We start from the raw sequence: 27,301 nt of genomic DNA, 5'->3' as shown, positions 1-27,301 counted from the left end.
TCCTGTCATTGGGCACCACTGAGGAGAGTCTGGCACCACCTGAACTCCTCTGGCAGTTGAAAGTGATGTATTTTAATTGTATGAACATAAAATTTACATTTAAATTGGGTGTTAAATACACATGAAAAATGTCCTTTGTGTTGTGGAGATTCCTTGAGGAACCCATTTGCATTTTGTGTTGTGGAGATTCCTTGAGGATCCATTTGCATTTTGGGTGAAGGAGCCAGAAATGAAAGAAACCATCCCAATATTGAAATTATGCGCGGACTGTGAGGTTTTATTTTCCAACCCATGATCCAGAGGAGATGGAGAAAAGAACCTTTTCCCATCACCACAGCACAAACCCCTTTTTCCAGCGGCTCCTGGGGGGCTGTTGTCAGCACAGCCCCACATGAGGAATGCAGAGCTCTGTGATGTAATGACGCCGTTAGGGGGGACAATTCCACCGTGGCACATCCAGGGGCACATTTGGGATGTGGAAGAGGCTGCTGGGCCGCTCATTTCTTCTGGATGGGTGGCCAGTGGGTGCTTTGCTTGCACTGCTGGCTCTTGATGGTGGGGACGACCACGGGGCATTTCTGCTGCACCACCTGGGCGCATTCCCCGCCCGCAGGGCTGAGCTCTGGCCCGGGCAACACCCCAGTCCCATATGTCCCATATCCATACCCTCCTCCGTAGTACCCTGAGCCCTCAGAGACCCCTCCAGTGCTTAGGGTGTCACTCAGGGGTGCAGAGTACCCATACCCAGCCCCTGCTCCCTCCGCCACTCCCAAATTCCCTCCGTGGTAGACGGATCCTCCACCTCCCCCTGCGCTGCTGATGACCGACCCCACATCCTCACCACCGTACCCCGACCCCACATCCTCACCACCGTACCCCAACCCCACTCCGGAGCCATAAACCGGGACCGTCCTCACCACGGGGTCCCAGGCAGACGTGACCCCACAGTCCCCACTGCTGACCACGAGGGAGCCGTTGACGTCACACGAGAACCCCCCTGAGATGCTGCAGGGGGCTGGCGCTGGCAGGGGCGGGCAGGACGAGGGTCTCCGGCTGTAGGTGACGGAACAGTCCCTGCTGCACGAGAAGGAGGCGCGGCCGTGGCGGTTGGTGAAGGAGCCCGAACAGAAGCCGCCGTGGCTCAGGGAGATTTCCCGGCTGTAGCCCCGGTTCCGCCCGGACCATTTGCGCCGCAGGCAGTGGTAGAGCTGGAAGAGGAAAGGAAAACATCCCTGGTGGTAAAACTGGAAGAGGAAAGGAAAACATCCCTGGTGGTAAAACTGGAAGAAGAAAGGAAAACACCCCCAGTGGCAGAGCTGGAAGAGGAAAACACCTCCAGTGGTGAAGCTGGAAGAGGAGAGGAAAACACCCCTGATGTTGAAGCTGGAAGAGGAGAGGAAAACACCCCTGGTGTTGAAGCTGGAAGAGGAAAGAAAAACACCCCTGGTGGTAGAGCTGGAAGAGGAAAGAAAAACACCCCCAGTGGTAGAGCTGGAAGACGAAAGGAAAACACCCCTGGTGATGAAACTGGAAGAGGAAAGGAAAACACCCCCAGTGGTGAAGCTAGAAGAGGAGAGGAAAACACCCCCAGTGGTGAAGCTGGAAGAGGAGAGGAAAATACCCCCAGTGGTGGAGCTGGAAGAGGAAAGGAAAACACCTCTGAACTTGCACCGTTTCACTTTGTGTTGGTTCCAAGGCAGGTGGGGAGCTGCCAGGCAATGTGGCAGTTCCAGGCTTTGAAACTGAGCTGGTAGAGAATCGTGGAATTGTGGAGTGGTTTGGGTTGGAAAAGAACTTGAAGCTCATCCAATGCCACCCCCTGCCATGGGCATGGACACCTTCCGCTACACCAGGTTGCTCCAAGCCCCTATCCTTCAAATCCAAGGATATGTGGGCTTTTCCTGGGATAGCTTTCCTCTTTCCACCTCGATTTCCAGAGAATCCAAAAGCTGAAATATGTTCTGAATCCAAAATTTTGAATGTATCATTTTCCCTTCTAAGAACTGCCATGGCTTCCCCCATTCATCTTCATGTCCACAGAGCTGCAAAATTACCGGGATCATCCTCATTTCTGTTCCTCACTTGTTGCAAGAACAAGGGATCAAAGTTTCCACCCTGGCTGTGTTACTGCAGCCCCAAAATTCTTTTACAGAATGTGATTGGCCCAGGCACAGAGGCTCGTGGCCATTCTGAGGTCCAGCTGTTATTAAATGATATAAAAATGTGTCCTGCACATTCAAACCCACAGAACTTGCGCAGTTCCCACGTGCCAGCCCCACCACAGACCCATCTGGGTTTTCACCCTGCTCATCGCTCTGCATCCCGCTCTGGTGCCTTGATTTCACTTTTCTCCGCAGGGATTGGACCCAGAACAGAGCTGGAGCCCACCTAAACCCCGAGGATTTGGCTCAGGCAGAGGGGTCCTGCTGCCAGCACGAGCCAAGGTATCAAATGAGCCGCATCCCATGACTAGGAAAGGATAAAATCCCAGAGAAAAAAAGAGACTTACCCTCTTCAGCCATCGGAAACACATTTAGAAGGTAAAAGTCGACTGAATGAGGAGCTTAAACAGCCTCGGGAACATTTATATGGCGTTTAACATGTATGGGAAGTGAGACACCCTCGGGAATGAGAAGGATTTATTTACCAAACTGCGATATCAGTGTTTGCTTTGACTCCCGATCCATATCTCCCTTCACACTGCTCATTTCGCCGCTGTAATTGTTACTTCTGTGTAATGAGCCCGTTCCTGCGCCCCTGCCCTGGGCTACGCAGGAATCCTCCGGCCCCCAACCCCGGGAGAGGCGGGTGGGAATGTGGGTGTAGGAAAATGCCCATCCAGAGCAGGGACCGTGGGGAGGAACAGCTCCCAGAGCTCTGGTGACAACCTGATCCCTCCCCGGTGGCTCCAGGGGGAGCTTTTTTTCCGAGGAAAACATTTGCACATGAGCCAGAAGTTCGTTCAAAGCGATTGATGCCCTAAGTGGGAATTTTGCAAGGGTGCTCAAAGAGAGCTTAAAGGCAGAATTTGCGGAGGTGGGAATGTCCCCATGCTTAAACCCAGCCTGGCTGGATTACGCTTTAATGAAGGATTATGCCACTGCATCCCTCCCTTCCTTCTTTCTCATCTCCTTCCCCTGGTTTGGAACCAGCTCCTGGAGGCTGGACCGGCTCCAGAAAGTTCTGCCGTGGTGACAAAAAGTCCCAGTTTTGGCCAAAACCCCATCCCCAGGAAGAAATCCGTGCGTGGGGCTGTGGGGCTGCCAGGACAGGGTGCAAAGCCTGGGAGGGGAGGATTTTTGAGGCCGGGAGGAAGATTTGGAGCAGCCTGAGGGATTTGATGCTGGTTTTATTCCCTCTTGCCTGGCCCGGGGCTGGATTGGCTGGCTCGAAGGTGAGGCTTCCCTCTGGGCACAGATCATGGAATTCCAGAACCCCTGAGGTTGGAAAAGCCCTCCCAGACCATCAAGTCCAGCCTGTCCCTGCTTCGTCAGCCAGCCCAGAGCACTGAGTGACCTGTCCAGGCCTTCCTTGGACGCCTCCAGGGACGGGGACTCCAAACCTCCCTGGGCAGCCCCATCCAAGACCTGACAACCTTTCCATGAGGAAATTCCTCCTGGTGTCCGCCCTGAGCCTCCCCTGGCACCGCCTGAGGGTGTTCCCTCAGCTTGCTGCAGGAAAGGGGAGGATGGCAAGGCCGCGGATGTTGTCATGGATGTTTTATTGGCCACCTGCTGCTGTTGGGTCATCCCCAACCCCTGCTCTTCCCAACTGAGCTTGGTGGGCTTGGTCACATCTCCCATCAGGTCCATAGAGGTGGTCATTGTGTGCTGGCACCTCAGAGGACACAGAGGGCCTGCACCATGCCCTAAAGGGTGTTGGTGCTGCGGTTCCTTCGAATTTTGGGGTCTTCTGTTCCTCCCTCTCAGAGCCCAGGTGGAAAATGAAAGTGGAAAACCTCTGGGGCAATAAACCGGGTGGCTTTGGAGTTAAACATCTCATCAGAGGCATTTCTGCATCCCAAGACCACGAAGTGCAGGTTGGTGGTTCAAGAAAGAAATGAACTTCCAAAAAAAGGGGCAGGTTTGAGCAATTGTAACATTTATTGGCTGTAAAAAGTGGTAGAACTTTATCAAAGGTGCCCCAACACCAGGAGCAGGGCACAGCAGGGCAGTCCTAGAGATCTCACACGGGTGTCCAGGGAACAGGGACAGGAGAGGACACGCTGGGAAGGACCAGGCAGCAGAGCCAGGGATGGAGGCAAGGATGGCAGAGACTCAGAACTGGAGCTGCCTGGGGCTGTTACTTCTGCTGGCCATAGGGCCAGTAGGAGCTCTGCTTGCTCTGGTGGGACACCACGCTGGGGATGACAATGGGACATTTCTGCTGCGAGGAGCCTCCGCCGCCACCTCCAGAGCTGATGATGATGGTCTGGCCTGAGGAGCCACCACCGCATCCTCCTCCCATCCCATAGCTGGATCCTCCACTGCAGTATCCAGAGGAACCTCCACTACCTCCACCTCCAGTGATGGTCTTTGATCCTGAAGAGCCACCACCGTACCCTCCTCCCATGCCATAGCCTGAATATCCCCCACCACAGTATCCAGAGGAGCCTCCACTACCTCCACCTACAATGATGCTCTTTGATCCTGAAGATCCTCCACCGTATCCTCCACCCATGCCATAGCTGGATCCTCCACCGCAGCACCCAGAGGAACCTCCACTGCTTCCCTCTCCCATTATGATCTTGGTTCCTGAAGACACACCGCCACATTCTCCACCCATGCCATAACCTGAAGATCCTCCACCACAGTATCCAGAGGAACCTCCACTACCTCCACCTACAATGATGGTTTTTGATCCCGAGGATCCACCACCATACCCTCCACCCATCCCATAGCTGCCCCCACTGCAGCATCCAGAGGAACCTCCACCTCCAATGATGGTCTTGGATCCTGAAGATCCACCATATCCTCCACCCATCCCGTAGCTGGATCCTCCACTGCAGCATCCAGAGGAACCTCCACTACCCCCACCTACAATGATGCTCTTTGATCCTGAAGATCCTCCATATCCTCCACCCATTCCATAGCTGGATCCTCCACTGCAGCATCCAGAGGAACCTCCACTGCTTCCCCCTCCAATGATGGTCTTTGATCCTGAAGATCCACCATATCCTCCACCTATCCCATAGCTTCCTCCGCTGCAGCATCCAGAGGAACCTCCACTACCCCCGCCTACAATGATGCTCTTTGATCCTGAAGATCCACCACCGTACCCTCCTCCCATGCCGCAACCTGAGTATCCTCCACTGCTTCCCCCTCCAATGATGCCCTTTGATCCTGAAGATCCACCACTGTATCCCCCTCCCATCCCATATCCAGAGGAACCCCCGCTGCAGCAGGATCCACCTCCTCCACCACCAGAGCTGATGATGACTTTGCCCCCTCCGCCCCCGCAGCAGGAGGAGCCTTGGGATTGGTAACTGGAGGAGCTGTGGCAACCGGAGCCCTGGCTGTGGCACCCGCTGGACTGGGAGGACATCCCATGGCAGCCTCCGGAGCTTTGTCTGGAGCACATCTTGGAGCAGTGACCCTGCAAGGAACGGAGCTGTCAGAAAGGAGAACTTTGGAGACGCAGCTGAGCCCTCCCAGCTCGGGAAGGGGAGAGTTCCCAGGACTTGTCCCATCTTCTGCAGCCCTGCTTTAAACTCCCACCCTGAGACCTGTCCTGACATCCCAGGGAGCTCTCTGCAGGTCACAACGGTTCCAGGAACCCTCTGCGTGCAGGGAGGTTGGGAACACTTCCCGAGGTTTGCACACATGCTCTGACACGCCTCAAAAATGGTGTGGATCCTTCTGGATGTCTCACACTGACTCAGCAGCTCAAAGTTCAGCTTTCAGGGCTGCACCTGCAACGCCCCTGTCTAAGGAAGGGAGCTCTGTTGGCACCTCCAGTTGGTTTTGGAGCCACCACGGTTCAAAGAACACCCAAAGACAAACTGGTGGAGGGATCTCCCTGCCCAGAGGTTCCAGAAGTTTCCGTATCCACTGGCTTACCTTCGGTGCTGGTGGGGACGTCACGATGCTCGGCCGGGTTGGATGAGGAGCTCTGGGATGGCTGAGCTTTTATACCAGCTGCACCGCGCTCCCGAGGGAAGTGAGACACCCTAAGGAATGCTGAGAGATTTATTGACAGAGCTTGGCCTCAGCTGCCTCCTTCCTTGACTCACCTGCAGCAGAGGAGATGTGAAGGAGGTGCATCAGCCCCGTTCTGTGTCGCAGCCGCTAATTCCGCCTAATGATTCCCTTCCGGGAGCCTCGCGCCGAATTTTTGGGGCAAATGACATCTCAGGGTCTGTTTTGGGGGGGCCCCGATGTGTTTCTGCTGGGATGGAGCTCCCTGGGTGCTCAGGACAGAGTGGGGACTGAACAGATGCCAAGCGGAGTGAGTTGGAGCCAGAGATTGATGGAAGGACAAGGATGAAGGATGTGCTTGAGCAGAGTCACAGAAAATTTTGGAGAATTCCCTCAAGGACTGGCAAGATGGGGAGCAGGAGCATGTCCATCCTGCTGGGAAAGGCCAGAGGTGCCACCCCAACAGAGTTACCTGCTTTGGAGCTGCCCAGAACTGTGTCAGAGGACGTGGCAGTGACAAAGGGGACATTTCCCTCCAGTCTTTTGTGACCCCAAGGCGGAAGCGGCTGTTGAATTTCCATGGAGGTCTGTGCTCAGCTCCAGCTTCCAGGGGTCTCAGTCTCCAGGCTGGAGTGGGGAAAACCTTGGAATCCTTCTGTTTTAAAAGTTGCACTTGAAGGCCATCAAGACCTGACCCTTGAAGGCCATCAAGACCTGACCGTTGAAGACCATCAAGATCCTTGAGCTCTAGGACATTAAACACCCCCTCTACCTCAACAGGAATTTCTGAGGGTCTTCAGTGGCCACCCCACCCACACCTGGGCGGGGGAGTCACCTGGCTGTGTTCCCTGCTGGAGGATGATAATTTGTCAGCACAGCTGTCCCAGCACCAGCTCTGTGTCACGCGTGTTTGGAGCCTGACAGCAGCATCCGCCCTCCTGGGACGCTGAGCAGAGGAAGGACTAATAGAGGTTTTGGCTCTTGTGGGGACGAGTGACAGCAGCAGCAGGTCCCGGCTGTCACCATGAACGTGACTTTGAGCACTCACACATGACACCCTTGGGATGGGGACAGGGCCACCAGCAGCGGGGACACACGTGCAGGGGCTTCCTTCGTTCAGCTTTGGAGTCCCTCCCATGGCCTTATCTCTGTTCTCATCTCCAGATCTGAGGTGTCACCGCTGTTCTGGCTCCCAGCTCTGGCGTGTGGGTGTTGTACTCCTGAGGATCTCAACACCTTGATCCCTTCCGTGCCTTCAGCCTGTAGGGACTTGCCCAGATTAGGACTCGGGATTAGCCAGACTCGGGATTAGCGGCTCACTGGCACAGAGGGACACCCAGCACGAGCAGCTCGTCCTGACCCAGGGATGTGGAAAGGCCGCGGAAGTTTTTGGAGGGGTGGTGAGAGGAGCTCCTGCAGATCACAGAGTGTGGAGAGCCCAGGGTGGGACCCCCTGGAAGCACTGGACCTGCAGCCCATGGATTTGTTTGCCAGAGGTGTAGGAAAAGCATGGCTGGAGCACAGGGTCGGCACTGCCACAACCTCTCCAGGTTAGGGAGAAGTTTGGATATCTATGTTTGCTGAAGGGAAATGGGGATGTAAAATGCTTCGGGGCCACGTTCTCAGTTTTGTGATCTCTGCTGGGCCCTTTTTCCTGCAGTCCTGGAGCCTTTGGGAAGGGCTGGCGGGTCATGGAGCCTCTTCATCTCCTCACCACAAACATCTCAGTCGGTTGTTGATACAAGAGAGGACAAATCCCTGGCCAAATCCTACTCTAGATCCCTTTTCCCACCAGATTCCCTCAGGCACAGTGATGCTGACAATGTGGGGCATGATCCTGGAGAAGAACTGTCCAGTTTTCTCCAAAAGGCAGGAATCTGTCAGTCGTGATCCCCCAAGAGTTTCATGGCTGATGATCCCTCTAGAGTTTCATGACTGATGATCCCTCTAATTCCTAATTTTGTTTCCTCCCTACCAGGTGTGTTTGTGAGGTGAACAAATCCCCCCTGGGCTTAAAATTAACGTTTACTGGACTCAAGACTAATCCCACCAGTTCCAAAGAGGACTTTGGGAGTCCTTTTTGAGATGATTTTCCTGATTTGAAAGGAAAGCCAACTGTCTCTGGGCTGCATCCAAAGAAGAATGGGCAGGATGGTGAGGGAGGGGTTTTTCTGCTCTGGTGAGATCCCACTGGGAATGCTGTGTCCAGTTCTGGTGTCTCCAACGTAAGAAGGACATGGAATTGTTGGAACAGGTCCAGAGGAGGACATGAAGTTGATAAGAGGAGCCCCTCCCCTATGGAGCCAGGCTGGGAGGGTTGGGAATGTTCAGCCTGGAGGAGAGGAGGTTCTGTGGAGACTCCCCAGGATCTGCAGGGGCTCCAGGGAAGCTGGAGAGGGACTTTTCCTCAGGAACTGCAGGGACAGGACACAGGGAATGGGGTCAGGATGAAAGAGGGGAAAATTATGTTGGGTATAGGAAAGATCTGCTCCAGCACTGGAGGGTGGAGAACATTTCCCAGCAGAATGTTTTGGATGTTTTACTCATTTTTTCGGGAAGCAAACTGACAAAGGAGAATAGAACCTCACAAACCAGTTCTGTCCGTGCACAGAAATCTTTATTTCCCGTCACATTTATGGCACAGAGGAGCCACCTGGGAGTTCACAGCTCGGGGATGCAGCACCAAGGGAACACAAGGGATACGGATGTGCTGGGGAAAAACGTGGAGGGCAAAGACTTGGCCGTTCCTGATGGGAACCAGAGCTGCCCAGGGCTGTTACTTCTGCTGGCAGGGCCAGTGGGAGCTCTGCTTGGTCTGGTGGGACACGCTGGGGATGACAACGGGACATTTCTGCTGGGAGGATCCTCCGCCACCACCTCCAGAGCTGATGATGATGGTCTGGCCTGAGGAGCCGCCGCCAGATCCGCCACCGCAGCATCCAGAGGATCCGCCACCGCCTCCACCTCCCATGATGATCTTCCCTCCTGAAGAGCCACCACCAGATCCCCCTCCGCAGCATCCAGAGGAGCCTCCTCCTCCTCCACCACCGCCAGAGCTGATGATGATCTTCTGGGCTGATCCCCCACTGCCACCACCGGATCCTCCACCACAGCATCCACCACCTCCACCACCGCCTCCACCGCCCATCATGCTCTTTGAGGAACCACCACCGGATCCTCCACCGCAGCATCCAGAGGAGCCTCCACCACCTCCACCTCCCATGATGACCTTCATCCCAGAAGAGCCACCACTGGATCCTCCACCACAGCATCCACCGCCTCCACCGCCCATCATGCTCTTTGAGGAGCCACCACTGGATCCTCCACCACAGCATCCACCACCTCCACCACCGCCTCCACCACCCATCATGCTCTTTGAGGAGCCGCCACCAGATCCTCCTCCGCAGCATCCGGAGGATCCTCCACCACCTCCACCTCCCATGATGACCTTCATCCCAGAAGAGCCACCACCGGATCCTCCACCACAGCACCCACCACCTCCACCGCCCATCATGCTCTTTGAAGATCCACCGCCAGATCCTCCACCACAGCACCCACCACCTCCACCACCCATCATGCTCTTTGAAGATCCACCACCAGATCCTCCACCACAGCACCCACCACCTCCACCGCCCATCATGCTCTTTGAAGATCCACCGCCGGATCCGCCACCGCAGCATCCAGAAGAACCGCCACCACCGCCTCCACCTCCCATTATGATCTTCATCCCAGACGATCCACCACTAGATCCACCACCGCAGCATCCGGAGGATCCTCCTCCTCCTCCCATCATGCTCTTTGAAGAACCGCCACCGGATCCTCCACCACAGCATCCAGAGGAGCCTCCTCCTCCTCCTCCGCCGCCGCCAGAGCTGATAATGATCTTCTGGGCTGATCCTCCAGAGGATCCTCCACCGCAGCAGGATCCGCCTCCTCCCCCGCCGGAGGAGCCCTGGGACTGTTGGCTGCCCCGGCAGCAGCAGCAGCAGCCGCAGCCGTGGCACCCGCTTTGCCTGGAGCACATCTTGGAGCAGTGACCCTGAAAGGAAAAGCTTTTTACTCCAGGGCAGCCACCAGTTCTCATGAGAATTTCCCAGGGCTTGTGATCCCAGTCCAGCCTAACACCACTTTGTAGTGGCCAGGGTCATCTTTTAAAGATTTTTATCCCAAAGTTGTCCCGTCTCCTTATCCCAGAGCCATTCTATCTCCATCTCAATACGGACAAGACACAACCCTCAGCAGCACAGGCTGATCCTGCTCCTGCTTGGTCTGGTGGGACCAAGGCATCCGCAAGAGATTTAAATCCATCCCAGCAACTTCCCTGCCATCCCACCAGATGTTTTTCACCGAAACTTTTGCATTTTGGGAGCAGGAAAGGAAGAGAAGAATCCCTCCCTCGGGCAGACCTGGACTTACCCTTCTCGGCTCTGACCACGGACGCCTCAGGGCAAAGCTGAGCGAATGAAGCACCCCGAGATCCACCAACTTTTATACCGTTGTTCCTGAGTGGGAAGTGAGGCATCCAAAGGAATGGTGATAAGTTTATTTACCAAACAGACTCTCCTCCTCCATCCCACTTGTCCTGACTCACTGGATGCGGACGATGCCTCTCCCGTGCATCACTTCCTCGGCTGCCCTGCATCCATGGCAGGTCCCACACGTGAGCTCGGCTCCCGCGGTTGAATTCCCGTGGTTGAATTCCTTCTGGGGCTCCAGTAGGATTCTGGAGGTTGCCACTCTCCACTCCAGCTGGGAGATGCTGCTGGTGACCGACACCAGGAGGGGCTGAGGAGCCTCATTTTATTGAAAGTTACGCACTGGAGGCACAGGGGGGATTGCTGGGGTGTCTCTGCAAGGCCAGGAGTTGGGCTTTGATGATCCTTGGTTGTCCCTTCCACCTCAGGATATTCTGTGACTCCACGATGGAGATTCCCGGGGGAACAGGGGTGGGACTGGAATTTCTGGGGCACCACAGGAATCCCCCGTGGCCGTGGGAGATTTCCCTCCCCAGCAGCGAAGGGTTGATGGGGATTTTTGTTTGGTTCCCCCACTCAGGGGAGACCTGAGGTCAGGCAGGCCCCACCACTTCAAGTGATGGAGATGGAGGGGTACCAGATCCAACATCCCCCCTGTGCAGCAGCATCTCCATGGATATGGACCAAAAGGATGAATTCCTGCCCGTTTTGGGGATAAGTCTGGCATTTCTGAAGAAGCAACAAGATTTGAGGCTGTGCTGTGCTCCTGCTGTCACCCTGAGAATTTCTGTGATTTGGGTCCTGGTTTTCTTGGTCCTGGGCCACTTCTGGGCGCAGGAATTTCTGACAGCACCATTCCCACCCCCCTGAAGTGGGACCCCAAACTCTGGCTTTGCTCTGTGCCTGCAATGTCAGTGTGGAATTCCCAGCCTCTGGGATTTTATCAACCTTGATGACTTCCCATAATAAAATACCAGGAAAATCTGCTATTCCTGTGGCAGCACTGGCTGGAGGGGCTCATCTGGATGTGTTTTGAGGTGTTTGCCTCACTGAGGTCCCCAGGGGGGTGAGGGCAGAGGGTGGAGGGACAGGAGGAACCGTTATGGCCGTGGGTTACTCTGGTTTCTCCTGGGACAATTCCAGGTGTCCGTCACCTGCCTCCCGTAGAACAATTCCGAGGTTTAATTCCCTTTCCCTGCTAATTGCTGGAGTAGACCACATCAAAGAGATCGCTCCCCACAGGGAAACTCCCTCTGAGGACTCACACCCGGAGCTGTTCTGGCCCTGTGGGAATGAGGAAATCCCAAAATGTTCCAGCCTGAGCATCCCAGCCCTTGGAAGGGCCTTGCTGGAGTCCCTGATTCCACTGGGGGTTCAGAGCTGGAAAAGTGTTGGAGAACTTTATTTCTCTTCCACTTGTGAGAGCACCAGGGGCTTCTGCACCACCTCAGGAGGGGCCTGAGCTTCTCTCACCCCATAACTGCACCTTGAAATCCTTCATAGCTGAATTTTGTCATCTTCCCTCTCTGAACCCACTCAGAACTTTCTTGGGCATCACCAGGATTTTGGTGAGGTAGAGAGACCCCAGTGATGAATTCTGTGGTTCCTTCTCTAACAGGCAAAAGTCAGGATCATCATCATCATCATCATCATCAAGAGACATTGAAAAATGACCTGAGAATATTTAGTGAATCCAAAATCTTTTCTACCAGTGCAGTTTTGCTCTGGAGCTTTATTGCAACAGCACCAGAATCAGGTGATGGAAGTAAAGGGATGATAAATAAAGTTTATTTCCAACCAGGGATGGAAATAAAGCAACGAGGGATGGAAAATCCAACCACTCACACACGGAACTTCCTAGAACAGCAAGTTTTTATTGTCTGGTGCAAGCACTTGAAAACTGGGGCAGGAACAGGGACACGGAACATGGAATTATGGGTACACAACACCAGAGGTTCCGGTCAGAACATTCCCAGGGGAAGGGAGAAGAGAACAACGCAAATCATCTTCAATCGAACAGATGAGGAAATGTCAGGCATCTTCATATCTTGGGCTTCCTCGGTGGCAGAGTCCTTCTGGCAGCCACTACTTGTGCTTGGTCTGCGGTGGCCAGCAGATGGGCTGGGTCTGCTGCTGCATGGACATTCCTCCAGAGCTGGAGGAGCCACCTCCACCTCCACCACCACCGCCGATGATGACAACGGGACCTTGGCCCTGGTGGCCTGAGCCTCCTCCACCTCCTCCTCCTCCTCCACTGCCTCCCCCAATGCACACGGGGCCTTGGCTTTGCTGCCCTGAGCCACCTCCTCCTCCTCCACCACTAATGATGATGGGACCTTGGCCCTGGTGGCCTGAGCCACCACCACCTCCTCCTCCTCCTCCCATGCCACCTCCAATGCAGATGGGACCTTGACCCTGGTGCCCCCCCCTGCGCCACCACCAAAGGACCGCCCTGGTGGCCACCACCCTCCTCCTCCCATGCCACCACCACCGATGCAGACGGGACCTTGGCCTTGGTGGCTTGAGCCACCACCTCCACCACCACCACCACTAATAACGATGGGACCTTGGCTTTGCTGACCACCACCACCTCCTCCTCCTCCTCCACTGCCACCTCCAATGCAGATGGGACCTTGGCCCTGCTGTCCTGAACCTCCTCCACCTCCTCCCTTGCCACCACCTCCTCCTCCACTGATGATGATGGGACCTTGACCTTGCTGCCCTGAGCCACCACCACAACATCCACCTCCACCTCCTCCTCCTCCTCCTCCCTTGCCACCACCACTGCCTCCACTGATGATGATGGGACCTTGGCCACCACCACCACATCCACCTCCTCCTCCTCCTCCTCCCTTGCCACCACCACTGCCTCCACTGATGATGATGGGACCTTGGCCACCACCACCACATCCACCTCCTCCTCCTCCTCCTCCTCCCTTGCCACCACCACCTCCTCCACTGATGACGATGGGACCTTGGCCACCACCACCACATCCACCTCCTCCTCCTCCTCCTCCTCCTCCCTTGCCACCACCACCACCTCCTCCACTAATGATGATGGGACCTTGGCCACCACCTCCTCCTCCTCCTCCTCCTCCTCCTCCTCCTCCCTTGCCACCCCCACCGATGCAGATGGGACCTTGGCTTTGCTGCCCACCACCACCACCACCTCCTCCTCCACCACCAATGCAGATGGGACCTTGGCCCTGGTGACCACCGCCACCTCCACCTCCACCACCACCACTGCCCCCACCAATAACAATGATTCCTTTGCCCTGGTGGCCTGAGCCTCCACCTCCACCACCACCACCTCCATCTATGCAGATGGGACCTTGACTTTGCTGGCCACCACCTCCACCACCACCACCGCCGCCTCCTCCACCTATGCAGATGGGACCTTGGCTTTGCTGGCCACCACCACCTCCTCCTCCTCCTCCTCCTCCTCCGATGCAGATGGGTACATGGCTCTGGTGGTCAGAACATCCTCCGCCACCTCCACCCCCTCCAATAATGATGGGACCTTGGCTTTGGTGCCCACCACCACCACCTCCTCCTCCTCCTCCTCCTCCAATAATGCAGATGGATCCTTGGCTCTGCTGGCCACCTCCTCCTCCACCTCCTCCTCCTCCTCCTCCACCTCCACAGGAGGTTGATGCCATGTGAGTCTGATAAATGATCCCACCACCGCCACCGCTGCCACGCCGCCGCCGCCGCAGCAGCCTCCTCCTCCTCCTCCTCCTCCTCCGTGGCAGGACGATCCCTGGCTCTGGTATCCTCCTCCACCGTGGCAGCATCCTCCTCCTCCTCCACCTCCTCCGTGGTGGCAGCAGCAGCCGCAGCCGGCCCCGTGGCACCCTCCGGACTGCTCGGACATCCCTTGGCCGTCACCCTTCTGCTGGTGGGATCCCATGGTCTGTGTGATGGGAGTCCTGCAGGAGAGACAAAAAATCCAGGCCTGAGCACTTCCAGAGGGAGGGAAAGTTGTGTTGCTGGGCCAGCCCATCCCCTTCCAACAGGGAGTTGTCTTCTCTTCCCTTTTTGCTCCTTCTGCCGCCTCTGGCTGATGCAAAAATTGTCAGCTTGAGGAATTAATGAATAAACTGAAAACCTGTGAAGTAAAAACTTATTCCATCTACAGAACCTCCTTATCCAGATATAACTGTTCCTTTTTTACCTAGGACAACAATCACGCCTTAGTAATTCCCTCTTGCAGCAGGTGTGTCACTGCAAGAGGCACACGAGGCCGTGGTACCCCAGAATTACCCTCATCCAAATGCGGTTTGGGGATTGTGAAAGGGCTGCGATGCTCAGGGACAGGGATTAATATTCCCTGGCCGCAGGAAAGAACCCGGCTCGTCATTTGCATAACAATAACTCTGTTGTACTTTGAAACTCTTCAATCCTTTCAAATTCTTCAATTCTTGCAAAGGAGCTCAGTGTTTCATTTCTCCTCCAGAAGGAGAAGGAAGAGGAGCAGCCTGTGGAAAAGTTGTCAGAGATGCAAAAGAAAGGAGGGGGGGAAAAAAAACCTCAAAACTTCAGCAGCTCCAGGGCAGCACTTGCAGGGTTTGATGTGTGTCTGTCCCTGAGGGATGCTCTGAAGTTTGAGCTCTTCTTTAGCGCTTAATCCCCACCCCAGCCACGTCCTGGTCTGCTGGCAGCAGGAATTGATGTTCCTGTGAAGGAAAGGGACAGCTCTGAAAGGAAAAGATCAGCAGGATCTGGTGTCCAAACCTCCAATAAATGAAGTGCTCCTCAAGAAATGCTCCTCAGGAAGTGCTCCTCAAGAAGTGCTCCTCAAGAAGTGCTCCTCAAGAAATGAATTGCTTAAAAGAAACCCCTTCCCCACCCAGATAAAAGGCTGGAAAATGAGGATAGAACCCCATTTTGTGTTTCTTTTCCTCTGTTTCCCACTCTTTGCAGAGTACCTACAAACCCTCTTTTTCCTGCCCTTTCCCTCAAGGTTTGTTTTCCAAGAATATTCAGGAGTTGTGTGTGTGTGTGTGGTGCTGGGCCTAGAGAAACCAACCCAAGGGGCTCCAAACCCCAGATTTTCCATGTCCATGTCTCTCCTTTTCCTGTGTGCTTACACCATCCCTGAACTGGTAGGAAAAAACAAAAAAAAAAACCCAGCAAATAAAGAGGAATTTTTGAACCGTGAGACCCAAAAGCCACATTTAACCCCACATTTCCACTTCAGCATTCCAAGCCTAATCAGCCAAATTAATTTCCATCTCTTACCGTGTCCCACGGCACGAACCAGTGGAAAGGAGTCAACGGGACTGAGGGAACGTGGTGTGGGAGAACTTTTATATAGGATCTGGTCCTCCTCTTGGAAAGAAGCGATGATTGATTTATTTACGGCCAAGCCCAGCCCCGACTGCCCACTTACTTCGCATAATCTCGGGCTCAGTCACTGCAGAGATTGCTATCGCCCTTCCTTCCACCACGTCTTTTGTTAAAATTGTTGGATGGCTCCACCTACTCTGAGCAAAGTGAGGAAACACCAAAAACCAGAAACATTTTAAGCCCAAACAAGTGTTTTTTGATTTTACGCCCCTCTCTAGAAAAGCACAGCATTCCAGAGAGGAAACTTGGGAGGGGGGGATTTTGTCTTTATGGACGAGGGAAATTTATTTCTCATTCTAGAAAATATTTCTGAGCTGCCAGAGGTGGCCCTGGCGTGTCATTAGGGTGTGATGCAAGCCAGGCTGTGGATTATATGTTCCTGATGACACCCACGTTATTGCCAGGGACACGTTGGGCTCCGGCGAGTCCGAGGAGCTGCAGCTCCCCAAAAACACAACAAATGCCTCCGGAGCCAGAGGTTGGAGTGATGCAAATCTGGGACACTCCGGGTGATTTACAGCCCTTGGAGGGTTTGACCTACTGAGAAGTAGAGGGAAGAAGCCCCAAAAATCCCAAAGAAGCCCAAAAAGAAGGAGTGAAATGGTCCTTGGGGAGATTTGGAGAAAAGCTGAGGGAATTGGAGCTGCTCAGCCTTGAGGAAGGGAAGCTTTGGGGTGACCTCATTGTGGCCTTCCAGGACCTGAAGGGCCTACAAGGAACATGGGGAGAGATTTTACAAGGGTTTGGAGCAACTGGAGAAGGGGTAATGGGTTAAAACGGAAAGAGGGGAAATTTTGGGTGGATATGGGGAAGAAATTGTTCCCTGTGAGGGTGGTGAGGCCCTCACCCCTGAACTGCAGGGGAGCCCACTCTGGATGGAGTTTGCTCCCACTTTTCCTGCCTTTCTTCTGCCAACCTGGAATTGTTCCAGAGAGCAAAACTCTCCAGCTCCAGGCGAGCTCCAAAGTGCCAGAGCTGGGAGGATCTTTCCCTCAGATGGAGCTGATTGAGGCAACGGGAAGTTGATTTATTATTTCAGAGCCGTTCTTGGTGCCAGAGCCGCAGGCTGTGTCACTCAGGTGCCACCTTCCTGCCCAAATCCTGCCCAAATCCTGCCCTGGAGGCTGCTCAGCCTTGTCTCAGTTTTATCTCATCCTTCCCAAATGCCAGCATGGGACCTGGCTGGAGGTGACACCACCGTGGGTGGCGCAGGACAAGGGGCCCCCTCCCCAGGGCTGCATTGGAGGGTCTCATCTGAATGGGATTGAATGGGATTTTTGTTATAAGAAGCCCCCAAAAATATATATATTTTTTAAAAATTTAACATATTAACATTTATATATGGAGAATTGCATTTATATATATATATATAAAATCAACATTTATATATATATAACATTTATATATATATATATAAATTATGCATTGACATTTATATATACATATATAATATTAAAATGATATATAAAAAAAAAAAAAAAAACAAAAACAAAACCAAAAATATATTTTATATACATATAAAATTAACATTTTTTTATTCTGAAAACTTTTGGAAGCCTCCACGTCACTCCCAAGGGATGCTCACACACACCTGGCTGTTGGAGGGTGAGCAGGAGAGTGAGTAGATTAAAAATACCCACAAAAAATTCAATTAAAAAAAAGAAATTAAATAAATAAATAATATTAATTGCTCTTATTTATAATTATTTATAGTTATATATATATATATATAATAGTTATATAATTATTTATAATTATTCAATAAATAAACAGAGCAAAAAAATGAAATAATATAAAAGTCACCTCCCTTTTCCCGAAATTTGGTGCTGTATTTCCCACAAAACCGAAGGAAAATTTAATTTTGATTGAATTAAAAGTGGGGCAGGGAAGGGAGAGGTGAAGGGACCTGTGCATGTCTGGAATCAGAGGAAGGGCTGTGGTTGCAGCACATCCTTTGCATATCTGGAGCAGCTTGTTTATCTCTGCTGCCAGGATCCAGGGCGCTCAGGATGCACCTGCCAGGGTCCAGCACATCAAAAATGGATCTGGATTTCTGGGAGCAATTCTCCTGATTTCTGAAAGCAAGTTTCCTCATTTTGGGGAGCCATTCTCTTGATTTCTGGGTGCAATTCATGCTGATTTCTGAAAGCATTTCTCCTGATTTCTGAAAGCATTTCTCCTGATTTCTGGGTGCAATTTTCCAGATTTCTGGGAACAATTTTCCAGATTTCTGGGTGTATTTCTCTTGATTTCTGAGTGCATTTTTCCTGATTTCTGGGAGCCATTCTCCTGATTTCTGAGAACAAATTTCCTGATTTTTGAAAGCAATTTTCCTGATTTCTGAGACCCAGTCTCCTGATTTCTGGGTGCATTTCTCCTGATTTCTGGGAGCCATTTTCCTGATTTCTTGGAGCAATTTTGCTGGTTAGAACATCCTGATTTCTGGGTGTATTTCTCCTGATTTCTGGGTGCCGTTTTCCTGATTTCTGGGTGAATTTCTCCCAATTTCTGGGTGCAATTTTTCTGATTTCAACACCTGCTGTGATTTGCATCTCCCTGCCAAGGAATTTCAACACGGCTGATGAGGTTCGTGTACCCCAACCAGGACAACTTTCCCCAATAATTAATTGCCAGTGGTTTTGGCAGTGGAACAGTCCAGCTGTGCCTTGCTTCCCTAATTTCACTTTTATTTGGTCCCTGCACTTTGCCACCACCATTTAAGCCTCGGCCACACCCTGGCTTCCATTTTCTTCTTTCCCCCACGCTGGTTCCTCATTCTTCAAGGTTGGGAAATCCTCGGAACTTCACTGGGAATTTGGGAGCTGGGAAATGGGATGAGCTGGGCCTGACCTTGGCATGGCTCAAAGCAAAGCTCAGCTTAACAAAACCTTGCCTGGCTTTAAATCTGGCACAGGAATGGCCTGGTGGGGGTCAAAATGTTTCCGAGTGCTCCTGTGAATTCCTGGCAAATTCCTCCAAAGTTTGGAGGATCAGGAGGTTGATGAAAGGGGATTGGAGCCTGTTCCCAATGGATCCAGGCTGGGAATGTTGGGAATGTTGAGCCTGTGGAGATCTCAGAGCCTTTTCCAGGGTCTGTAGGAGCTCCAGGGAAGCTGGAGTGGGACTTTATATCTATAAATTATATATATATGTATAATTTTCTCAGGAACTGCAGGGAATGGGTTCACGCTGAAAGAGGGGAAATTTAAGGTGGGTATTGGGCAGGAATTGTTCCCTGTGAGGGCGGGGAGGCCCTGGCCCAGGTTATTCCATGGATTTCCCATCCCTGGAATTGTTCCAGGCCAGGGTGGAGGGAGCTTGGGCCAGTGGGAGGCGTTCCAATGTGGTCAGATGGAAACGATCATTTTTTAATTACTAAAATTTCCCAAGAAGTGGAAGCACATTTTGAAAATAAATGAAATCTGTGACTTTCTGGCAAGCCAGGACCTGGAGCTGAGCCTGGCCGAGGCAGACACTGGCGGCAGATGAAACAAAAAGGAGGAGAAGTCAAAATTGAGCAAGGGCTCCTCCCCCTCAGAGGTGCAGATCCCTTATCATACCCACGGCCTCATCACGGGAGGGTTTGGTAATGGCAGCAAAATTGGGGCCACTTCCTTCCTGCACACACCAACCTCGGGCCCGTTTGGGTTGTGTCACATCAGCCGCCATCAAATCATCCCTGGAGCTGGACTTCCCGCCATGGTGGTGACCAGAGAGAGCCCCACGAGTGTCACCCAACACCTCCTCGGGTGGGAAAATGTCACCGCTGAGGCGGAGACAACACAAAGCAACACGATTTTCAGAAGGCTTAAAACTGTTTTTATTCTATTTATTCTATTATTTCTATTTATTCTATTTTTTAAAAGCATGAATAATTTTATACATTCTTACAAAACTCATAAATTTGCACTTATTGGTCACAAGAGACAAACAAAGTGTTTATTGGAATAGACAGTCGCGGGTTTCTCTTATTTCTCCTTTTTTTCTTGGTTTCTGTGTCAAGGTAGAAAATCCTTTTAGGGATGAACACGGATCCTCTTCTCAAACTTCTCTCTGGCTCACAGAAGTCTCTGTAAAACCTCTCCCGCAGGAAAATAACATTTCCTGGGGGAATGAGCCCCGGGAGGGGCCCACACCCACCCAGAGTCCTGTGAGGCCCCAGCTCAGACCAAACTTCCTGTGCTGATAAGGGCACACCTGGCTGGTCAGGGCATCACCTGGAGGTGACAAATCCATCAGCTTGGGGACACCTCCGTGGCTCCGGGCACAGGACACCTGACAGGATGTCCTGGGAATCAGCTGCCACTGCCCAACCCCCTGGCACAGTGGGGAAGGAATGTTTTCGGTTTTAATGGTGATTTTTTTTTTTTTTTTTGCAGTTTTTCAGGTTTTAGTTTTAATTATTCCTGGGTTAGGGCAGTGTGAGGAGGGCCAGAGCTGCCTGGAATTTTATTTGCAGAGCAGGATGCCCTCCCAGCGGGAATTCTGCTGTCTCCCAGGACCCTGAGCTAGGAAAAGCTGTCCTTGGGTAGAACGAGGTGATTTTTGGGGTTCTTTCCAACCCAAACCCATTCTGCGGCTCTGTAATTTTGACATTTCAAGACATCCCCAGAGGGAAGAGCATCCACCATGAAGGGAGGAAGGAAATAAATCCCCGTGGTTTTGTTTTGGGTCACTCCCTGCAGCTCCAAACATTGAAGTGAGTTTTTATTTGATCTTTATTTGCTCCAAACCTTTTATCCTCACCCGCAGGAGTTTTCCAGAACCCCTCCTGGGCACTTTTCCATTTTCTCTCATTTTCCCCACCACGGAGCTGAAACATTTCTGGGACGCCAGGAGGGCTCGTTGGCCAAGCCTGTCATTGTCACCCAGACACCGACGTCACTGCCAGCCCCATTCCAGCGTCCCCCAGGGATCCGTGGGGACAGGGCAGGACAAACTCCTGGGGAAGAGGGAGCTGCTCGTGCCCTGGCCAGTTCAGCTGCATTGCTTCCTATTTTTGAGGATCCACCCAGCTCTTTACTGGGTCATCTGCCCAGTTTTTTTTTCCCTGGGACACTGAGGCAGCTTCCTCCCCTTGTTATTCAGAAAATTACAGTCATCAAATGGAAAGTCTTAATTGCTCCATTCATTATCCTCGGGAGTCATATCCGACTGTTAATTTATTTTGCCTGGGAACTCCCCAAAGGCTTCGCGAGGTTTTTGGCCTAAATCAGGATTAGCTGCTCTGGGGACAGTTGGAGGAAGGAATGTCACCAACACAGGGGAGCCTCTCGGTGCCAGCAGCTCCTGGGCCACCAAAACCAACCCCAATTTTCAGCTGCCGGGTCTGGAGTGGGGAGAAACCTCGCTGTGATTTTTGGGGAAGTTGGAGCCTTTTTATCCCTCACCAACAGCTGATTTTTGGTTACTTCCATGGGGATTTCAGTAGAGGACAGAAAAACCAGGACCTGTTTTGTTGGACACGTGTGAAATACGATATTTTGTGTGGGGTAGAACATCTGGAAGTCTCCTTATCCTCTTTCCAAGGGCCTGGAGTGACAGGACAAAGGGGAATGGCTTCAGATGGACAGAGAGGGGGTTCTGATGGGATTTTGGGAAGGAATCTTGTTGTGAGGGTGGACAGGCCCCGGCACAGGTGGAGCAGAGAAGTTTTGGATGTCCCTGGGTCCTTGGAAGTGCTTGGAGCAGCCTGGGAGGGTGGGAACTGTCTGTGCCCATGGCAGGGGTGGGATGGGATGAGCTTCCAGCCCCTTCCAAGCCAAACCATTCCATGATTCCACCATCCTTAGAAGTCGCATTTAAGAGCCAGGGTCCCCCCAGATCCTCCTGGTGGAACTGCAGGCGCAGCACAGCCGGGTGAGGCCAGCCCTGCTTGCTGCTCATCCCATCAGCACCACCCAGAGAGAGCTCGGGGAAGTCGGGATGGAGGGGAGGAACACCCCAGAAAAATGGCAAATCCTATTTATATTATATTAATAATATAATATAATATAATATAATATAATATAATATAATATAATATAATATAATATAATATAATATAATATAATATAATATAATATAATATAATATATATAATATATATATATATATATATAATATATATATATAATATAATATAATATAATATGTATATTTATATATATTATATTTTTAATATTATATATTATGTTTAATTAAGAAATAGCTTCTAATTGTGATGGTGTGAATTATAACATCTGCATTGCCTCGCCCTTCACATGAGACTGAAAACAGAATAAAAATTTTTTAAAAATCCTCTCAGTTGCCCCATGTCTGGCTCAGAAAAGGATTTAATTTGACATCTGTGCTCCCTTCCAGAGGAGTCCCGGGGAGCCCGGACCTGCTTTTCCAGCTCTCCACACAGGACGGGCCCTGCTCCATCCCTTTATCACAGCCGCATCACCAGGGCAGCAATTTGGGATTTCCACACCGGCCCTGCTCCACCTTCCCCGCCCAGAGCCGGTCTGAGCTCCCCAAATCCCTCGGAGTGTCCTGAGTAATTTATGGTTTTTTGTGGCTTTTTTTTTTTTTTGTGGAGTAGTTAGTGGTTTTTTGTGAAGTATCTCTGTCCCTCTGTATGTCTCTCTGTCTGGCTTGCTCCTCCCAGGGCAGGATCTGGGCTGGAATCAGCAGAGCTCGTTATGCAGCAATTAATTACCGTCACCCACACTAATTACAATATATAATATATAATATATAATATATAATATATAATATATAATATATAATATAATAATATATAATGTATAATATATAATATAATAAATATATTATATAATATATAATATATAATATGTAATATATAATATATAATATATAATATATAATGTGTAATGTGTAATGTGTAGTATATATAATATAAATAATATAAATAATATAAATAATATAAATAATATAAAATATAGAAATATAAAAATATAATATGATATAATGTGACAAAATATAATATATTAATATAATATGATAAATTAATATAGCAGAGTGTATATTATATTAATATATAATCTAATATAATAGAAAAGAACAGAATATAATAATAACTAACATAACTAATATAATATTTTATAATATTAATAATTCTTTCCACGCGCCTCCGGCTGCCGCGGGAATGAGGGGGATGAGTCAGGAACGTTCCAGAGGCTCTGCGCCCGCACGGCCACGGGAGGGCGCACCGAGACCATGCATGGAGGACAGCACGGAGAGGCTCCCATCCCACCCCTGGAAGGTCCGCGACCCCATGGATGATGTAAAATGCCGATTTTCATCTCTGAGTCACGCGAAAAAGGATGGAGGAAAAACCCAAATTATAAACAAATAATTCCATGCAGCAGAGGTTTTGTTGGGGATGTGCCGGAGAGAATGAAATAGTGCAAACCACGGAGCAAATTCTCTGGCTTGCAGCTGAAACATCTCGGGTGCGTATTTCATGTATTTATTGTATCTGAGGAGTTTTTATTATTATATTTAAGGTGTAAATGCTTTGAGGGGGAATTGTTTGACACAAGAGACTCCCTTGACTTGAAAATCAAATTCTGGTTCTCACAATCTTTTTTTCCTGTTTGTTTGGTTTTTTTATGTTTGTTTTTGTTTTGTTTTGTTTCCTTTGGTTTGGTATTGGTTTTTTGTTGTTTTTTTTTTTTTTTTTTGTATGTTTGGGTTTTTTATATGTTTGGTTGTTGTTTTTGTATGTTTGGGTTTTTTTTTCCTGTTTGTTTCATATGTAATTAAAATCCCCAAATCCTTGAGGTTGGAAAAGCCCTCCCAGAATCATCAACTCTGACTGGAGCCCCATCCCCACCTTGGACACCTCCAGGGATGCGACCCCACCACCTTCCCGGATTTCTTTACAAATTTCCCTCCGGAACAAAGTCGTAAGCAGAAAAATAAAAGTTTATTTGTAGCGGGATGGGCAGGGGGAGCTGTTTGGTGGCACCGGGGCCACCTGGAGGCCGTGTCATCCATGTGGGTGGCTGAGCCCACATCTCCTTCACACGGCTGCCGGAATCCCCTCGTGCCAGAGAAAATGCGGAGGAAAGAGGAGAAGAAAAGGAGCTGCAAGACCCCCAAAATCTAACACAGGGAGTTCATGGAGAGGATGGAACAGGGGCTGGGTCCCAAAGGTGACAGGAGGTTCCTAAAGGTTCCAGAAAGTTCCTTAAAGAACCAGGAGGTTCCCAAAGGTTCCAGAAGATTCCTAAAAGAACCAGAAGATTCCTAAAAGAGCCAGAAGGTTCCTAAAGGTTCCAGAAGGTTCCCAAAGGCTCCAGGAGGTTCCTGAAGGTACCAGAAGGTTCTTAAAAGAGCCAGGAGATTCCCAGAGGTTCCAGAAGGTTCCTAATGATGCCAGAAGGTTCCTAGAGGTTCCAGAAGGATCCCATTGGTTCCAGAAGGTTCCAGGAGGTTCCGGAAGGTTCCCAAAGGTTCCAGAAGGTTCCAGAAGTCTCCCAAACGTGCCCAGGAGTGGTTTCAGCAGGAGAAGCGTGGTGTTCCTGGGAGTTGCCCCTCGGTGCTGGATTTCCTCCTGCTCTTCACGCCCTGGCCGTGCCCTGGGCGCCCTTCAAGGTTTTACTGCCCGCAGTTGTACTGGTAACTGTTGGCCCACTGGTAGGAGTAGGGGCCGGAGCGCTCCTGGCACACCTGGGGACACCTGAGCACGCCCTGCCCGCAGCGGGGCACGCCCAGGAGCTGCGGGATGGGCGCGGGGCAGGAATCCAGGCACCGGGAGCTGCTGCACGACGAGGAGGAGGAGGAGGAGTGCCCTTCCACCACGCGCATCTCCACGCAGCTCGGCCGGCAGGGGCTGGGCAGGGCTTTCCTCACGGCGCAGAGCTTGGGCGCCACGGGGGCGCAGGGTGAGCAGGGTGAGCAGGGCACCACCAGCTCGGAGCTGTGGCACTGCTGGGGGAAGGTGAGTGTGGGGCTCGTCACCCCGCCGGGGATGAAGCACTGCTGCTTGTACTGGTAGTTGTAGTAGGACATGGCTCCGGGGATCCTGGGAAACACAGGAGGGAGATGAAGGAATTCCCTGCTGGGCTCTGGAGGGGAACTCTCAGCCCTCAGCTCTCCACTTGCTTTTCCCTAAAAATTTGCCCTGCAGCTCCAGCTGTTGAGGGGAGCATGGAGCTGTAATCCCTTGGAAAAGGGGAATTTCGGGAGCTGGCATTGGTGCTGAGGTTCGCAGTTCTTTAGGATAAGGACTCTCATTTATTTCCTTTCCAGGTGCCTCACCTGACAATGGAATTTCTTTCTGCCAGCAGAAGGAAAAGCAAAGGAAGGAATTGCCCTTGGACCTCCTGGGATGTCCTGCGTCCCTCCTCTCATCCCAGGTTGCTCCAAGCCCTGTCCAACCTGGCCTTGGACACTCCCAGGGGTGGGAAATCAATGGAATTACCTGGGACCCTCACAGGGAACAATTCCTCCCCAAAATCCCTCTCAAATTCCCCCTCTGTCCCCCTCAGCCCATTCCCTGTGTCCTGTCCCTGCAGCTCCTGAGGAAAAGTCCCTCTCCAGCTTCCCTGCAGATCCTGGAGGGGCTCTGGGGTCTCCACAGGCTCAGCATTCCCAGCCTAGCAAAGACCGATCCAAACCTGGATAATTATCACCTGAGCTACTAAAACAAGTGGCCTGTAATAAAGGAGAAGTCTAGAACTCAATTTTAACAAAGCAAATTTAAAAATTGGATTTAATAAATCAATAAATAAAAAGAAGAAGGCGAAGAAAGCTCACATCCCAAATAGGGTGAAGTTCTGTAAATCTCAAGCTCAACTTTAGAACCGTTTTCCTGTCTCTGCCTCAAAAAAAGCCAGCAACAAACCTAAGAAAGAACTTTTAGCTGCAACCACCCTCTTCATTCCCAGCGCCAGGATATTCCAGATTCCAGTTCTAAATCCCAGCAGAATTTTATTTTCTTAGGCGTAGAAATAGGGAAACAACTTACCGAGCTCACAGTGGAGAGTAAGGACTGGGTGGAAAGCTTGGAAATGGGGGTTTTTATATGGAGTTTTTATAGTCCTTCAGGCTTCATGGAAAACCTGAGCCACGGAGTGCCAAATCCTAATAAACCACAGCAGGGAATTTGTTCGCATGCAACTTTTCCACTGGCTGTAATTATTTTACTCACTTGGGCTTGTTAACGCATTGTTATCCCCAAATCCCGTGAAAAACGCCTCACACCCTGTGGGTTCTTTCCATTGGAAAGCTTAACTGGGAGAAGGAAAAGCTGCCTTTTATCTGGCTGACCTCGTTAGGCACCTGAAGAAATCCAAGCCTCTCCTCCTAAAGCTCCTTTTGTGGGTGCGACCGTGGGGAAGCAGCGCTGGGGGAGCGGGGATTGATTGGGGTCATTCCAACAGCTCAGGGGTCATCCCAACGGCTCTGGGACCATCCCAATGGCTCTGGGGTCAACCCGATAGCTCTGGGACAATCCCAGTGGCTCTGGGGTCATCCCAACAGCTCTGGGGTCATCCCACCAGCTCTGGGACCATCCCAACAGCTTTGGGACCATCGCAATAGCTCTGGGGTCATTCCAACGACGCTGGGACCATCCCAATGGCTCTGGGGTCATCCCAACCACTCTGGCACCATCCCAATAGCTCTGGGACCACCCCAACAGCTCTGGGACCACCCTAACAGCTCTGGGACCTTCCCAATGGCTCTGGGACCATCCCAAAGGCTCTGGGGTCATCCCAACAGCTCAGCTTTGCACCCAGAACTTGGCTCTGTCCCCGCGCCTTGCGCCGGGCCCTCGGGAACGATCCTGTGATGTCATTAGGGTAATTAGCAGCCTTTGATGTGCCAAGACGCGGACGTGAAATTGGCTCTGTGCTGGCGTTGCTGAGCCGGCGCGGCTTGGCTCGTGTCAGGCATTAATGAGCATTTGTGAGGGGTTTATGAGGTCCTGTTATGATGGTGTTGTTTAATGTCCTGTTCCATGTGCAGGTAAACATCGGGATGAGCCAGCTCAGCACCTCCGGAGTGTCTTCATTAATCAGGAGCGTCTTAATTTATCACCAGAGTGTCTTCATTTATCACTAAAATGTCTTCATGAATCAGCACGGCAAAGCTAAGTTTTGGAGTGAAAACAGGCTCTGATAAAGCTGTTTTTCCCTTTTTCCAGCTCAGAGAAGCCCTTGGAAAAACAGCCTGGCTGGACGTGGTGGTTTAGCTGTGGTTTTGTTGAATTAGCAAATGCATCATGTGTTTGTGTGTTGGAGAGGGGAGCAAAGTCACCAGGGAATTGTGGGGTGGTCTAGGGTGGGAAGGACCCTCAAGAACATCTCATTCCACCCCCTCCACGGGCACGTGGGAGGCGGAATT

At 51.4% G+C, this 27,301-nt stretch overlaps 2 protein-coding genes across 2 annotated transcripts; both read right to left on the bottom strand.

Moving 5' to 3' along the window:
- Positions 1 to 4,302: 4,302 nt before the first annotated feature.
- LOC115913278 (loricrin-like) lies at positions 4,303 to 5,580 on the bottom strand. The gene is made up of 2 exons (XM_030965213.1): positions 4,968 to 5,580; positions 4,303 to 4,883 (listed from the first exon to the last, which is right to left on the bottom strand). The coding sequence occupies exons 1-2, from the start codon at positions 5,578 to 5,580 to the stop codon at positions 4,303 to 4,305; spliced, it is 1,194 nt and encodes a 397-aa protein (XP_030821073.1).
- Positions 5,581 to 8,913: 3,333 nt separating this feature from the next.
- Positions 8,914 to 10,161, bottom strand: LOC115913206 (loricrin-like). The gene is made up of 2 exons (XM_030965129.1): positions 9,453 to 10,161; positions 8,914 to 9,416 (listed from the first exon to the last, which is right to left on the bottom strand). Exons 1-2 carry the CDS (start codon positions 10,159 to 10,161, stop codon positions 8,914 to 8,916), a joined length of 1,212 nt encoding a protein of 403 aa, XP_030820989.1.
- Positions 10,162 to 27,301: the final 17,140 nt, after the last annotated feature.

Source organism: Camarhynchus parvulus, chromosome 25 (assembly GCF_901933205.1).
Source record: "Camarhynchus parvulus chromosome 25, STF_HiC, whole genome shotgun sequence".
NCBI classification, from domain to species: domain Eukaryota; kingdom Metazoa; phylum Chordata; class Aves; order Passeriformes; family Thraupidae; genus Camarhynchus; species Camarhynchus parvulus.
Note: the sequence above shows the minus strand (reverse complement) of the source record. Positions and strands in the feature narration are given on the sequence as shown.

Excerpts from the sequence above, each read along its gene's own strand:
- LOC115913206 (XM_030965129.1), bottom strand. The coding sequence starts at position 10,161 with ATGTGCTCCAGGCAAAGCGGGTGCCACGGCTGCGGCTGCTGCTGCTGC. Across the intron at positions 9,417-9,452 it reads ATGCTGTGGTGGAGGATCCA|GCGGTGGATGCTGTGGTGGA; the intron begins GTGGTGGCTCCT and ends TGGGCGGTGGAG.
- LOC115913278 (XM_030965213.1), bottom strand. The coding sequence starts at position 5,580 with ATGTGCTCCAGACAAAGCTCCGGAGGCTGCCATGGGATGTCCTCCCAG. Across the intron at positions 4,884-4,967 it reads CGGGATGGGTGGAGGATATG|GGTATGGTGGTGGATCCTCG; the intron begins GTGGATCTTCAG and ends GGATGGGTGGAG.